This window comes from Ammospiza caudacuta, chromosome 1 (genome assembly GCF_027887145.1).
Source record: "Ammospiza caudacuta isolate bAmmCau1 chromosome 1, bAmmCau1.pri, whole genome shotgun sequence".
Lineage (NCBI taxonomy): Eukaryota > Metazoa > Chordata > Aves > Passeriformes > Passerellidae > Ammospiza > Ammospiza caudacuta.
Genome location: NC_080593.1, coordinates 84,503,965 through 84,521,245, shown reverse-complemented (window position 1 = coordinate 84,521,245; position 17,281 = coordinate 84,503,965). Strand labels below are relative to the sequence as shown.

At 35.6% G+C, this 17,281-nt stretch overlaps 1 protein-coding gene across 1 annotated transcript in view; it reads right to left on the bottom strand.

Moving 5' to 3' along the window:
- ABCA13 (ATP binding cassette subfamily A member 13) overlaps window positions 1-17,281 on the bottom strand; it is a 175,708-nt gene that overhangs the window by 126,887 nt on the left and 31,540 nt on the right. The window contains exons 12-19 of the mRNA XM_058813952.1: window positions 11,397-16,109; window positions 10,099-10,205; window positions 8,154-8,272; window positions 6,698-6,870; window positions 5,428-5,504; window positions 5,083-5,204; window positions 2,366-2,560; window positions 403-567 (exon numbers count right to left, since the gene is read on the bottom strand). Coding sequence (XP_058669935.1) covers window positions 403-567; window positions 2,366-2,560; window positions 5,083-5,204; window positions 5,428-5,504; window positions 6,698-6,870; window positions 8,154-8,272; window positions 10,099-10,205; window positions 11,397-16,109 — 5,671 coding nt within the window. The remainder of the gene's footprint in view (window positions 1-402; window positions 568-2,365; window positions 2,561-5,082; window positions 5,205-5,427; window positions 5,505-6,697; window positions 6,871-8,153; window positions 8,273-10,098; window positions 10,206-11,396; window positions 16,110-17,281) is intronic.

Below are 17,281 nucleotides of genomic sequence, written 5' to 3'. Positions count from 1 at the left end.
ACTCATATTCTTTTAAAAAGAAATTTTTTTTATTGTAAAAAAATAACGGTCTGCTCTTACAAAAACAAACAAAAACACACTATTAGCAGAAAACACCTGGCTAGCTATCTCCAAGTCACAGAGTGATAATGTTAGTCAGTTGACAAACACTGAGGTAACTTAGACTAGAATCTCATAAATTAACAAAAAAAGAGATGACAGAAACAACATAACGCTAGTTTTAGAATTACCAGACTGCTTGCAAGAGACCAAATGAATCTTCCTAGGGTTTATGGACTCTTCTTAGCATTCCCTACTTTCTAGGAAATAACTTCTATTAGCGTGCCTCCTTACTAAGCACATATCCTTACCTAATCACTTCACAAGGGGAATTAATTTTGCATATTGAAATCCTCCACATACCTGCTGCAATGCAGAGATGTCAAACACACCAATATTTTGAATTCCTTGGAGGAACACTGGAAGCTTTTCCATGACATGTTGGACTTTATTGAGAAGTGAACTGATGCTAGAAACCACATCCAGCAGCAGATTTAATACATTGCCTACCTCAGGGGGTATCTGGACCTTGGAGAAGAAGGAAAAAAAAAAACACAACAGGAAATTCTAGTTAGAAAGAAATGTTAACCTTCCAATGAAGCATGCAAAATTATTCAGTCTTTTTCCAAAAATGATAATACAATGTTCCCACAAACCATGTTTAACAAAACTCCTTTTGATATAACTCCCCGGTTACTCTCAGATTAAGCTGAAGAGACGTTCTCTGTAATTTACTGTTGGATCTGGCTTATGACAAAACAGAAATTAATATTCAGAAAACATGTTTACAACTGCCAAGTTGAAGAGAGCTTTCCAACACAAGATGCTAATGGGACCTGCAACATTCTATCCTTTTAGAATTCAGTGAAAATAGAAACTTTTCCTTTACCACTTTAAAAATGTTCAGTGCAATAATTTCATACTTTAAAAATAATTTGTAACTTAAATTAAATTTAGAAACCACTTTTATTGCTTAATATGACCCCTACAGTAACTAACTTTCTTGCCACACTCTTCCTGTCTTTGAATTTTTCATGCCAAAAATAATTGTGTGCATTTTATTACCTACTTGACCTAAGTTCAATTGGCTGTTTGCTATTTCCACCATGCAAATTTGTCATTATGGATTTTCTCTCTGTTCCCTTTGCTTTTGGGGATTAGTTAGATGATATGATAATACAAATTGATTCATTGTTACCTGTCTATGCAAAATAATAAAACTAATATAATCTCATTATATAGTTTCAGCGCTCCCTCTGATTATCTATTTTATCCACCTTTGTCTTCCTACTATAATGTCTCTGCTTGATTTTCTCCTCAGCCTTACATAGTTAAGAGAAAAAATTGAAAGACACCCATTAAAAAAAATCTTGTTTTGCTAAAAAATAGTGAACTTCCATTATAATTTAGGATGAGCTGACAACATTTTTTACTCTTTGCTAGAATTTGATTAGGTTTCTGTAGATCTCAGTAGAAACACTCATCAGAATAAGCACTGGCTTATTTTATTCTAATTTTTTTTCCCTAGGTTTGCAGATAATTCAGGAAGTAAAGTCTTTTCTTTCCCCTCAGGCATCTTTACCTACAGTGGGAAATTGTCTTATTTTTAAAATTCTTTACCTAATCTGCTTAACTGAGCATGCAGCAGCCAGAATAAAACATGAAACATCCAGAATACAATCAGAGTCCTATGGCTTTAGAACAAGCCATTCTTCCTCACAATGTTATAAGGATATTTCAGCTATTCATGATCAGATTTTATGTTCTGTCAATCAATTACCCCCAAAAGAACTGAACTAAATGTCTTCTAACTATCCATTCAATAATTCTGCTCTTACAGATAAAACCATTATCTCACTGAATATCCACACTAGATTACAGATTATCTATAGTTATACAGATAAGACAGTTTTGTGCTGCAGACATCCCCATCCACAGTGCTATGAATTCTTCCTAGAAAATAGTTTTGTCATTCTTGTGATGTGAGCACCTATGCTGGTTTTAGTTCAAATATTGTCAGATCAGTGTTCCACTCTTACAAATAATGAAGTGACTAATTGCATGAACTGCAAACTCTGCTAAAGATTATTAAAAATATGTCTTTGACCTCCTGTGTTTTCTGCAAAGCTTTTGTAATTAACTCCTCAGTGATAATTTTCCGAGGAAGCATCTATCAGATCCATTTTTCAACTGTTCTATTTGGGGAGCCAAACAAAGATAAAAGATACCATATGTCTTCTGTTTGCTTTCAAGGAGAAAGAACATCTGAAGAAAAAAACATAATTATTACCTGTATGTTTCACATTACCTTCCAAAAAAAACTTACCTTGTAAATGATGTGACGGACATTCAAATTTTGTATAATCAACACAAACATGGTATACAAGTCCAGTGCCGGTAAAGAGCATAATTCTTCCACTACCAGGGAAGTTCTATTGTTTTCAGGGAGCTTTAGCATTAGGCTAAGTAGTTCTTCATCACATCTTCCAGTTAAAGCTACCACAAAGGCACTGTAAAGAACCTATCACAATATATGTACATTAAAATTTTTTCTCTCTGAAATGCATCACCTTTTTTTATAGTCAATAAGGTGAAAATTTGTGTCACAGTAACATGATAATTTGCAGGCACCAACAGACCTGAAATAATAAACCATACAACTTCATATCAGATTGCTATGTTCCTACTTTATACTCCTTGTACATATAAAAAGATGAAGTATATTTGCTATAAGGATTTGCTTTCATTTTTCACAGGTCAATCATTCATTCCTGAGCATTCATACCATAAGCAGGCATATTTACAATGCTGAGTATACTCCTTCTAGCAGATATACACCTCTGCTGCAGAAACACCTGAAGATCAAAATCTAGGTGTGTGAATCACTAACATGAAACAATATGGTCCTTCCTTCTTACAAAGGACACACAAATTTAACACTTGGGGATGTCTATATGGCATAATATCTGCTCTGAGCCAGCTCACATTTCTCAGTTAAACACTGCTTTAAAGTATTATTTAATAGCAGATAAAGGGCCTCAGCAGACCCTGGATGAGGCTATAATAAAGCATTCTTGGACAATGGTTTGAAGTGCTTGAAGCCCAGATATCTCAGGAGCTCTTAGCTACCCATTTTCAACAAGTCCAGAAAAACTGCAAGTTTTTTAGGAGCCTGTAGGAGCCACAGAACAGGAATCCATTGTACTGCTTAGGACAAAATCTGCCTCTACCACCTCCACTGAATGCATCTCTTGCTGCTAACAGCACCCAGTCAGGAAGAGGATCTTCAAGACAGTCAGGATATGCAGTTTAACTCTTTCATTCCTATGACCATTTTATTTTTCAACTTAATCATTAGACTTCTTGATTTTCAACCTGGAACAGAATTTTTCCTTTGTGATTCTACAAGGTTTTCTATGTATTTAAAGATTCACTTTTTTGTGGGTGCATTCAAGGAACAGAATGCCAACATAATTCTGTGGGCGGTGTAAGATGAAACTGATTTGGACTTCTTGCTGGGGAGGAAATTTGACTGTGATGCAATTGGAAATTAATTTCAAATGTGTGTCACATGTATATCACCATTTCAGTGATATACAGTTTTAACGCATTCTATGTTTTTTCCCCTAGGTTAAGTTCTTCTAAATTTCCTTGCAGCATTCTGAGTACCAGAGCTAATCCAAACTCCTACAATCAGTAAATGAACACTTATAGTCTTCAGGTTACAGGTTTTAAGTGATTTCAAATAATTTCATCACTTGACAATGAGCATGGCCAGCACAAAACATTGTGGCAGAAATTATGGGTAAATACAATAAGCACAAAAAAATTCCCAGGGTTACTCTTACTGTTCCAGAGGAAAGCACAGTAGTAGTATATAATCACAGAAATATAGGGCTACAATGGGCCTATAGCTATCATTAGGTTATCAGACAGTGGCTTTATAGACAATAAACATAATAGGCATGCCTAAAATACAACTCTAGAAAGTACTTGTGCAGCTTTCATAATTAGTAAGAGACATGGGCCTTTAATGCTCCAGTTGGACTGGGGAGGATTTAAGCACTAAGCAAACAAAAAATTCTGCATCATTATCCAAATATGAGATGTGTGTATATATCTAAGCTCTGCATAAGACTGGCAAAAAGTAATGATGGAAAGTAATTTGACAATTCAGCCAATTAGCATTATTATTCCAAAGGATCAAAGGTGCACTGAAACCCATTTAACTGAATTGCTTTCAGATGATTTCTCTCATTACCATTTAGTGGTATCACAATAACAAGCTAACAATAAAGGCAGTCACACTGCCACAGAAGCAGAAGAACAAATCATCTATAAGTAGTTATGATGGTCTGAAATGCCTTTTTAATGCTGCACTTTTCACAAACAGAGCTTGCGGCAAGCGGAGCATCACTGACACCCAGTGGCTGCTTGACTGAGCTGATCAATTTTAACCAAATGCATCCCCAGCTCTTCAACAGTAACTCACAGCAGAGGGAACCTGTTAGGCAGCTGGCATTTCTCATTATTTTGACTGATCACTGGGATCACAGGAAAAAGCAATGGTAACACACAGCCTTTCCCACAGAAAACTTACTCAAAAGTCAACACCTCAAAGTGAAAGTAAAGAAATACAGTGGTAAGATAATGTAAAAACAGTGAGGAACAGACAAAGGAATTAAAAAAATATACACATAAGACAACTCCATACCACAAGGAGCAGAGGTGGTAAGATACAAAATGATATCTCTATAAACCCTCATCTTTTCTACAATACCAAGACAGCAAAGCTCCAATTCTGCATCAGCACAAGAGGGTAAAACATTGCTGAAAGTAATGAAGCAGTGGCATTAGAGGAATAGCACAACTGTAAATTGATCTCTTAATGCATCACAATATTACTTTAAAGTCCTAAAACTCCTAAAGTATTTCATGTGGAAATATAAGATTCCACATAAACAAAATGGCTTGTTTTGCTTCAGCTGGCACACCATGCTGTAGATTAACCCAGTAATTTGACACCTCTTTTTGATCTTTTACCTCTGAATGAGAGACACTGGCTTCCAAAAGGGTATTGACAGTTTCTTCAGAAATATTGACAGAAGAACCAATATCCAGCCTCAGCCGAGTAATATTCTGCACAAAATCTTTGACTTTCACAGCTGGAAGAGAAAGAAAATAGTACCAACAGCACCAAATTTATTAATTAGATTTCCTACAGATTGTATCCTTTCAATTCAATTCACTGTGCATGACAAAATTGCCTTATGTCAATAGTAGTAGTGTAGTAATAAATAGTATCCCTTTGAAGTTGGAAAAACAAAGAAACAGTTATTGTCCTACAAAATTACACTTATAGCAAAAGTGAAGAAAACTGGAACCCACCATTCACAAGATTAAAATTGTTGAGGAAAGCTGCTGCTGGGTTCTCCAACAATTGTAGCTCCAAATTTTCAGTCACCCTGGAATGATAGCCTTAATGTCACAAGGTATCAGAACCAAATCATTGGCATTTTGATGTATAAAGACAAACATGAACAGTGAAACAGGACTAAAAGAGGCAATAGGGTCCCACTGTGCTCTTTGTGCACACACTGTGCACACAGTCAGCACCTCTACAGACGCTCTCATGCAGTATTTACACAGTGCAGTGGTCATCATATTTCATGCCTAAATGAGGCTGCATATGTAGAGATACACATGTGCAACTCATATATATACATATGTAGAGATAGATTCCCATAAAGACTAAGGGCCCTAGCAAACAGCAGCTTACAGAAAAGGGCAGGTCGAGCAATATCTCACTTCCATGTTTCTCACTGAACACACAATTTTAAAACCTAGAGATACAAATCACTGCAGTTCAGGATGAAAAGAAATCTATCTAACTATAATTTAAATAATAAAGTGTATGCACACATTAAATATGGTTTTCTCTTCAAAACTGGATATGAGCCCATGGTGTTTAGGAACAGCCTCTAGGCTCAAGTTCTTTGGTATTATTACTGTAATTCACAGACACCATTCAAGCCTGTTTTGAAAACAATCCAGTGGTCAAACCAGTATAGCAACAATTATAACAATGTCTACTTCTAGCTGATTGCAAATTTGAAACACTCTGTAGTAGCAGCTTTACTTAAAATCTAATGGCTTTCCCCATGCAAATAACAATCAGAAGTTGTTTGGACTTCAATCCCATCAGTTTACAATCACTGTACTGTGTTTCTAACTCTTTGAACTGCTGAACTGATTTGCATGCTTAATATTTCACAAAAAGATAATCAGCTTTCGAGAAGAAAAGCCACATTAAAAGAGCTATAAATAAAAAAAAATTTGGTATCAAAATTTTGACCCAACTTGAGTCAGAGGAAATTGAAAATTTTCTTAGTTGTGATCCAAAGCATTCAGCTGGTGGAGCAGCAAGATCTTCTGCAAGTTCTTTGCAAAAACATGGAAGGGTTTTTAGGAATATCCAGTTATTCTAAATTACTTAAATAATTTCTGTATTTTATCCACTGAATTTGAAGCTAAATGAATAAAGCTTAAAAAGACAGTATCGCTCCTGTAATCACTTAGTTTAGAACACAGACATATGCACAGAATAACGTCACTAATGATGAGGAACCATGGGGCACCAAAATGTGAAAGACTTTACATTTGCAGTCGTCTCTGGACATTCCCCAACATTAGCTGGCATTCACAGCTGTCACTGCTGGTATTCTGCAAAGCTCCCACAAAGCTCTCCAAATCATTGGAAAGTTTTTGGTTTATATATGCCATACTCTCACAATCTCCCTTGTTGAAAGTGGTCAAGTATCTTCCAGCATCCTGCAGAACACAGTGATCACATGGTTAGTAAATTCATGAAATTGTGTTACAGCTAGAAGTGGCAGCTCTCAGCAACTAGATGATTTGAAGCTTCAAATGAGAATTTGAGTAAGATAATATTCTCATAGTCATTGTATGATTAACTGAAACTGAAATAAATGTTTTCAAGAAGCAAGGAATTTTCAAATATCTGAGTTTTGGAAACAATCAGATTGGGAATTTGAACTAGCCTGTCAAGGATAGTCATCCACTAATAGAAATGCCAGTCTTTTAAAATTTGTTTCAAAATTAAATGAGTTGTTCTTTTTCCTTTTTTAATTTTAGTCTGACCATTTTATCTTTTTCCAAAAAACTTGTTTTGAACATCTGTTTTCATTCAACAAACCAAAATATCTGGATCCTCATATCCAAAGTTTTTCATGTATCATGCTCTGCATAGTATGCAGCTCTATGTTTTCTCATGAATATTTACAATGTTAATTTTGCAAAGCTTTTAATATTTACAGTAGTAGGTCATAGAAAGGTGGTGACTACACAACGCATTTGGCCTGCAAAAGTCTGCTTTGAGTGATGCTACTTGTCACTTGTTTAACACATTGCTGTTCGTATCAGAAAAATGTCCAGGTAGACACAGCAGAAGAGCTATTTAATAAAGAGAAGACAGATTCTATACTAAAAAGCATGACTTTAGTACTTTTATCTGTGTACAGCACATTTGCCTGTGTACACACGTGTGCTATCCAAAGGCCTGTTTCCAGCTCTGGATGAGCCTCTATGTGACAAACATTACTCTCACCTGCTAGCAATTTCATGTTAAAGAAAAACAGACTGAACCCAACTGGTAATCATAACTGTTATTTTAGCCTTAATTATTCTGGCTAAGAAGTCTATTTGTTCTTACTTTAATTTTACAAATGTTCCTATGAAGATTTTAAAGTATAAATGTACTATAACTCATTAAATTAGCAGAATGATGGAATTTAAAGAAATTAAAAATGGGCTGCTGTCTGACATTGATTGACAATCCGGCTATCCTAGTTACTGGATTTCTAATAATTTAAAGTCATAATTTCAGCTTGTAAAGCTCACCAATGCTTATTTAAGGAATTTCTTCTGGGTATCTCTATCAGAATTATCAGAGCTATACCTGTTTAAACCTCGGGTTTGTATAGCCACTGTGGGGACTTGTCATTCAGACAGTGGGGAAAAAGGAAACTTTCATTAGTTTCTGAAGTTTAATGCATGCTGTAAAGTACACTTGTAGGTGAGGGAATCATTCAGACCTGATAGTGATCTTGAACCACAGCAATGCCTTCCAAGACAGCGAAGAGCAAGTGACTCATTAATCCGTCTTTACACTTTGTAATGGCACAGAAAATGCTGCTAAAGACAATGGGTTCTTCTGTAAGAGAAAATGTCCAGATTTAATCAGATAAAAAACCAACTTGAAATCAAATTTAAAGTTGGCCAACAAGTAAGGGAAAGAAAATTTGTTAAAAGGAAGGAATATTTGATGTGCTAAGGCACAGAGAAATATTTCTAACTAAATGTATGTATCATTTCAGAGGACAAGAAAGGCTAGTTTGATTCAATTTCAGTTACTCTTCTCCATTACATTTTTATGATCAGTAATGACAGCATCCCTACCTGCTACAGAACCAGAGAAGACCATTTCCTTTTTGCTCTTCATGAGCAAGAGCTCATGACTGTGAGAAGCTGAGTATATTAACCACATCTACCTTTTCCCTGGGCAGGCTCCCCTGATGCTATTTCCCTCTAGGAACACCTGGGTGTTAGTAACTTTCAAACCCAAACTACAAGGGGAGGAAAACAGCATTACACAGGTATTTTCCATAGCTTGGGATAATGAACCCATATAGGGGGACAGTATTGTCTCCCTGGTCATCCATGGAGACTGTTTCTACCCAAGCTTGAAGCCACCATATCCTTGGAAAACGCCTCCTTCCTGCTGTCTGTAGTGGGTTTATACATGGGATAGTGGTGAAGGAATTTGACTTCACTGCTGCATTTTCATTCAGTATCAAGGCAATTTTTAGAACTATGTTTTTTTTTCCTTAAGTTTGTTTCTTAAGTCAAGTAGGAAGAATAATAAACATTAAACACTGCTTCTAAAACAAGCAAACCTTGATCATGCTCATAGAAGCAACACAATACTGTTCCTCAAATCAAACCAAATCAAGCAGTTTTCATTTTTTCTCATTAGGTTTCATAATATTTTCTGTAACAAATGAAACATTATGAAACATTCCCATAAACAGAGGATTGAATTGACAATGACAGAAATTTAGTTCCCTAATCTCAGTTCTCCCAATAAAAAGACTGTTCATCAGAGGTCAAGCACAGAACACAGGTACCTGGCTACACAATTGCAGTATCACTTATCCTAGCTCAACAGCACTACTGTTTTACTCTTTGGAACTACATCCCTCACAGGAGAGTGGAGAAGACAGTCAAAACTGGGTTGTAATCACATCTTACACTCTTTTGGAAATTAATTTGGCATAAGACATTACAGATTTCGTCCTTTGCCCTAGAAGGGCAGGTTAATGTCTCCTAATTGCTCTTTACAAACAATTTGGGGCATAGTTGGCTAAAATATGAGCTCTGAAAAGCACTGGCTTTTGTTTCCCAAAGAAATAATATGAATTTATACTCAGGTCAATATCTATATTGAAAGGTTTTAGCCTTTCTTAAATTCTTAAATTTAAACAACTTGGGAGCATACACATAAGGAATAAAACAAGGTAACACATTAAAATTTGAACAATTTGTTGAGGGTGAAGTTTTTCAGCTACAGGTAGCCAATTCACTGGTGTGACAAGGCCAGAAGTGAGAGAGGCTACTTCCTTTGAATACTTGCCCCATTTTTCCTTACTGTCAAATACACATTGCCCTGTGGCAAGTCTGGCTCATTAAAAAAAACCCCTGTGACCTGTCTAAGCTCACTAGCTGAGGAGGAGCAGCAAGGTCTCCTGCTTTCCCTGGGATTTTAAGTCTACATGAACACTCCAGAAAAGAATGTTTCCTTTGTGTGATCAGTATCAGATTTCTTCGTGTGCCTCTGTTGGTTTAATTTCCAGGCATCAGTATGCTTGCTGTGCTTGGCATCGCCCAAATTACCTTATTTGTACAAAAGTTTGCTTAGAGTAAAGCCTTAACTGACAACACTAACACATGGGTCCCAGAGTCACTACTGTGGTAACCAACCTGAAAAGATTTTGAGAATATTCAAAATGGTAAATTGCAATTTCTGCAATAGTACGACACTCTCAGGGTATAAACGTTGCTGAAGAATGTTGCAGATTTTAGATGCTCTGTAGAAATATCAATAAGAAAACATTATTTTCATTCCAAGGGCACCACAGAAAAATTTCAAGTGACAATGCACAAATACAGTCTTCAATGAACCACACGAGGATTTCAGTTTATTAACAGTTATTACATTTGTTTGAACAATTTCAAAATCAGAATATAATACTTCCATGTTAAAAAACATACCCTAGGAGTGCTAGAAAACACCTTCCCAAGATAAGCAAAATCATAATGGCTTCAGAAGTACTGAGAGGCCACAGAATATGTTCACTTGATGGTAAAGAGCAGATAACCAGCATGTAGGGAAAATAAACCACTTTTCTAGTACTTGCTTTTGATATTTTTCAACAGATTAGGTTAATAATTGGCCCTGATGGACAATGGTTTAATGTATTTACATAAAATTAATCATAAAGCTCAAAATACCAGATCACAGCATCAACTTTACAATGCCATTTTTCAGCTGGTTTATGTCAGTAGGACCAGTAGCCCCACCAGCAAGACACCCTAGAGCTGTTTGGAGCAACCAACTTGTGTCTCATTCAATTTTGTTTAAATGCAGCAACTCTAGACCAGCAGTCTTTTTATAAAGTAAATCTGAAGCTGTTTCCTCTGCTTCTGAATTACATCTGATCTGTGTAATCAGGCAAATATGATTGTGGGCTCAAGATTCCTTCAGACACTGCATTTATTAAACTGAACAACTTAACTCAATAGCCATAAGACATCAACAAATTTAAGTTAAAGAAACTTTGTATAGCTGTATTTGGCTATAGAAAAAAAACTCCACTCACACCACAAAGAATTAGGCCCAAGCATTCTTTAACATTTAGCTCCAAAGGCAAAAATGGCTGTTGCCTGCCAATTAGTGGGGGCTCAGTATTCAGGCTTGCAAGGATTTTAAAACACAAGTATCTTCAAATAATTGTTTCTATAATAGCTCCAAAGAAACCAATTCAAGTATCAACACATATGAATAAACACATATTGCAAACATAAACTAAACACAATAATCTAGTCCATACAATGTGTTCTGACACCAATACAGCTGGTCTGAACAACATAAGTGGGAACAAATCTGAAATGAAACACTAATTAACTTAATAAAAGTTTTGATTGAGCTGTTCATAAACAGAGAGCCCTTCTGTCATTGTCAGCACACTTTCCAAAATGACTACATGTAAAACACTTACCTCAGTTCTGCCATTACATCCTTATGTAAATTCATTAGTAAGAGTTTTATTTTATTCCTGTCATGTTCTGCAGTGGACTGAAATATTACTTGCAAAATCTCTTCCATGATCTCCAGAGTTCTGCTTTGGGACAGAGTAGAAGTGTCTCTATACGGTGCATTATAAAAAAATGAATCAACGAAGTCAACTTTATGAAGCTCTGTATTGTTTGCACACAAAGCTTCTTCTACAACATCAAGATCAGCAATTATGTGAAGGAGGCTGTTTAGCAAGACTGAAAAAGCAGGGTGAGTATTATTCAATTTCTGTCTGCTAAAATGACTGTCCCCAAATAACATACCAGTATAGTCCTTCTTAGACTTATTTTGGAATAGCTCCAGAAAGGCAATAATATTTTTGACAGCCAACAGTAGGTCATTTGATGAACTTTCATTAGTTATAAGGAAAATTAGAGCATGCATCATTTTAGAATAATTTTTATCGTTACACTCACATAGAATGATATTCACAAGGTCTTGTAGATCTTCAAAATTTCTTGATATGGCATCTACAGATGATGTCTTAAACTGCTCTAGTAAGACATCAGGAGACATTGAAGAGGACTGTCCAGTGGCCAACTTTAGTAATTGAAACCTTTGATCTATCACCACAAGGAAGTGTCTAACACTAAAATTCACCAATAAATTTTCTACGCTTGTAACTACAGGAAACAAGAAGTTCTCAAAGTTGTCAGTTAGATTGATGTTCCCACTTAAAGATGATATTTTCATAAGCATTGCATGTGTCTGGTTTCCAACAGATGAGAGCGTCATTAAAGGCTGAATTGCAGAAAGAAAAGAAAGAACAGCTTCAGTATTCAGAAGTCTGGAAACTTCACTGGTCATATTCTTAACATTAGTAAGAACACTCTTAAGCGATGTTCTTGACTCTCTGTTCCAGCTTAGGCCATCATAAAGATTATCCAGCTGTTCAAGAAGTCTTTTGGCCATCTCCATTTCTGACACTGAAATGCTGCCCAGAGTTTCTACGATTTGTAAAGCCATTTGGCTCTTTGGTGTAGAAGAACAATTGATTGCATGTGTATTATTCACCTGCAGTGGCACAGCATAAAGGGATAGCTCATTCCAAAAATCTAGCAGCTCTTTGAGAACTGAGCTATTTATATGATGGAGCTCAGAAAACTTCAAAATTATAGAGTTCCATTCTTTAATCTGATGAAAAAAGCAAGTCAGATTACGAGTGATATCCATCTGAATGTCCTCCATAGAACAAGCAAAACTGTCATCCAAAGTGATGAGTTTAAGCTCCTTAATGACTTCCATGACAGCATTGTAATGCAAAGTAGAATTGGTGTGCAGCATGTCACAGGGTTTAAGAGTGGCATCATTCTGAGGTGTTGCTGTTGTGAGAGTCCAGCAGAATGCTGCAGAAAAACAACCAAAGGCCTCTTCAGGTTTATCAGAGATGTCTGCCAACATCTCCAGCAACGTTAGAAGATCTTCTACTTGGTTAGAGAACTCCTCATCAGTAAACATTGGCATTTTTTCTTCCTGAGTTAGTATGAAAGCATATATTTCAGCTAGTGCTTCTGTAACATTTCCATGAGCCAATCTTTCTGTAAGGCTGATGACATCAAAGAGGAGGTTGAACACATCTTCTGTATTGTAGAGCTCATCGTGTTCAAAAAGCTGTGTTATTTGGCGTACACCAGTCAGGTTCCAGTAACATGATATGTTCTCAAATGCATCCCACCAGTCTGTTAAGGTACCTAACCCAGAGTTCTCAAGGTTAAAAGGTTTGATATTTTTAAAGAAACTTTCTAGGTTCTCCTGGACCTGTTTGAATCTACTTATCAAAAACTCAACATCCATGTTTCTCATGATTTGCACCAAGGCAACCATATGATTTAGAAGCTCCTTTTCATCTCTTAATGGAATGTCGACAAAAGTAGGAGACTTGAATAGTTCAAGTGCCTTCCTTACCATTTCAATATTCAGACCTGCTGTTTCTATCAGTTTCTGAGGAAATGTCTTGTGTTCATTTTGCAAGTTTGAGTCAAGTTTTCTAATCATATATTGAAAGAACTCCATCAGCAAACTGATATTTTTCCCGTGCAAGAAAGGTTCAATCTCATTGTCCAAATGAGAGGTGCTGTTTTCTTGGAAGTCAAAAGTTTTATTTTTCAGAAGACTTTGGATTTCTGACAAGAGTTCCACTGATATAAGAGAAATGTGGTGAAAAGGATTAAGGAGCATTCTTGAAGTTCTGTTGAAACCACGGGTCGACTGACTAAAATGGGTCTCATTTGACATATACAATGAGCTCCCAACTAAATCACTAATAACGGTTTGTATTTGCTCTCCAGAATTATTTAAAAGTTTAAAAATAAATTCAAGCACATTTATGTCATGTTTGACATACAGTTCGGGGAGAATAAATTTCAAAGTTTTTGCTATGATATTGAAATAAACACTTGCACAAACCACATCAGAACCACCTAAGGAACATTCAGGGAGTGTCAAATTAAAAACCAAATTAATGAAGTCCATCACATTCATTAGCTTAGCATCTGTCTCAGCATTTCCCAGAGACTGAAGAAGAAATAAAATATGTTTTGCACTGTCAAGGTGAGAAGGTGACTTGTTTTTTTCAGTGGGATTACTTAATCCATATATCCACGTGTTACAATCCTCTGCTTCATCCATCGTACTGTGAAAGTTTAGAAAGGAGTTAAGATGAGATGAAAAATTTGTTTGCAAGTTGCTTATGTCTTTCAGACTATTATCCAAAATTAATTTGGTAATATTCTGGAAAATGCTGATACAAGCCATATATTTGTCTCGAGGTACACTTTTTAAAAAAGCAGATGTGTCATTTATCTCAGTGAGAATAATTTCAAGTTCCTCTTGGGAGAGCTTAAGAATAGTAGAAAGGGAATTTTCAATGGAAAATACACCAGCACCCTTATCTTCTCCCACAGATGCTCCTGAGATGAAAGCATCAAGCCAAGAATTCAAAAACTCTTCATTAACAATCTTCAGTATAGATTTCTGCATTTTAGTTATCACAGCTCCTATTGTCTCTAAAACACTTTCTAAACTGCTATCTTTAAGCAAGTTTGTGACTTCAAATGCATTGTTAATTACTCTTTGAAAATTAACAAGGAAAGTCTCAAAATCTTTCAAGTCATTTAAATTGCCATGTTCCTGAAAAGCAGCTTTTAAAAACTTCATTGCTGCTCCTGTAGCTTCAACAATAGCCATAGCTGTATTATTGCACAGTTCATCTTGAGTTACATTTAAAAGGTTTTCAGAGAGATATGCCAAATCATCTCTTAGGCAGACAAAAAAGGTTGAATTCAAACTTAAGATTTCTGATGCTTCTTCAAAAATCTCTGTCCATGCCTGAAGCCATGCAAAAGTGCAGTGCAAAGCAGAAGGCACACTTACCTCATCTCCCAAGTTTGTTACATCAGACAGGATACTGTCCAATGGAAGCAGAATTAAGTCATAAACCTCTACTGAATACTCTTCTGAACTTACGTTTGCTAGATAGAAATCAATGCACCCATTATTTCCCAGGCATTCTGGAGGGAGATCAAGAAAGTCTTCCAAATAACATAAGAGAGCTGTTTGGAACTCGTCATCTATAAATAAAGTTTTAAGGCTGCTCAGAATGTCATAAACAACTTGTATATCTTTTTTTCCATTCTGTGCAAGAAACTGTGCTTGAAACTCTGTATAGTTGTAAATTAATAGTAATTTTTCACAGAGAGACTTACTGGTGAGATTCCAGAGCAGATCAAAAGTTTCAAACAGAAAATCAAAAACTAGTTCCTTATTTTGCAAATCATGCCATACTTGAGAAGATGACATACTTTTTGAAGCCTCATAAAGAAGTTTTAACAGAGTGTTATTGCTCTTAATATTTAAAACCAGATCATCATTCTGGTACAGAGAGAAAATTTTTGGAACAAGTGAGGCCACAATAGTACTGTTTAATTTTTGGATATTTTTGAGGAAATCATGCACAATTTCTCCTAATTCTTGTACCTTATACATAAAATTTGGATTGGAGAGCAATAAAGAAGAAGTATTACTCACTCCAGGAATTGTGCTAAATGAGACATTGACACGATCACCAGACAATGATCCAACTTCATAGAGATTTCTTTGGAATTGTTCACTAAAATGTTTTAAATCGTCCAAAGCAGTAATATTTAACTCTGGCCAATCACTCAGGATCTTTTTGAGCAACACCATACTTCTGTTATAGATTTTATTTTCTGTAATGGAAGATAAAATTCTAGATAGGGTCTCAATTACCTCTCCCTCTTCTACTTGACTCAAGAGAGAAAGCCTAGAATCTAGTTCATGGAATACGATTTCCACTATACGCCAGAAAAGTTCTGCCCTCTTTTTTGTCCAGATGCTCTGAAGAGGTTGGAAATTTTTTTGTAGGTCATTATGGAGTTCAGAAACCGCAAGTGAGAAATTGGTGGCAGATTCATCCCCCTCAGCAAAATTTTTTATCCATATAATTGCATTATTCAAGGCATTTTCAATTAGAGACTTATTTGAAGAAACTGCAAAATCAAACATTATCATTCTTTCTAGGACTTCTACAAGGTGAAAAAGATGATCCATTTTGTTTTCATCAGAAACCTTCAAGTTTTCTTCTGTCTTCAAAAACTCTTTGAAAGACGTCAAAATCCTGAAAAATTAATCAATCGTAAGGTTTTTTTTTGTTAGTTACCTAGCAGGCAGCCAAGAATTTTTAACTATATATTATTTAAATTTTAGAATCTAGGTTTATTTACTTAATTCAAGGAAATTACAAATATAATTTGAATAGCAGTCACAAATTAATCACCACAAAATCTGAATTAGCAAAACTTGACAATTGTTTTGGGTTTCAAAAAATGTTAAAAAAAAAATCTCTACTGGAAAGTCACAACCTCATTCAAATCAAAACCCGAATGTAGACAGTAGTGAAAAAATTGTGCATTTATCAGTACTTATAATCGAACTTGCAAGCCACAAGGAGTCCAACACCTTTGAGTACATCACATTTTCAGCTGCTGAAAAGAACAAAGATTTCATGTTCCACAGACTAATTATTTTACAGAAATGAATGTATCAATAAAATAGATCAAAACATCTAATTTTTCCTGAATTGTAAAGAATTTTTTGTTTTCTTATAATTATTGAAACTTAACAAAACATTCCAGTTGACTGCCTGGTAGCTGAACACTGCTATTTTAATATCTACAAAAAACATGAAATCACAGTGAAAATTGGAATGCACCCACTAGTGTTTCTATTGTGTCAGTATTACTTATCAAAAGAAAAAACAACTACTAGCTCTGTAAGATTTGTCAAGAGGAGGTGCATGGAAAAAAGTCTTTGAATGTAGAAGCCTCAAGCTTAAAATATCTTCTCCTTAAAAATATTTTCCTTCTCTCCAGACTCTGTAATCAACAGAGGTAGAGCACAAAAACACTGTGCACTGCAAACAAAAGAATAAAACTGCTAAAAAAAATACTTTGTTGTTGCTTACAACTGCAGCAGCACAGCAGTTTCCTTTCCTAAATTAGAACCAAATTTCAAAACATCCTACTAAATTTTTAAACAATTTGACTGCAATCTCTCTCTTACTAGTTGATAATGGAATCACTCTCTTCCTAGCTGACAAGAAATTACAAGTAATGAGAAACTGAGGCCAATATTATATCTCCTGGAAGTGATGCAAGTCATCCAATGTGCCATTAGAAAGAGGGAATTATCAGTTCCTGTGCTCTGCCATAGACCTTTCTTGAGGCTCTGCCAACTCTGACAAACATTAACTCCCTTTATGTACAGCTTAACTCCTCTGCAGAACCTTCC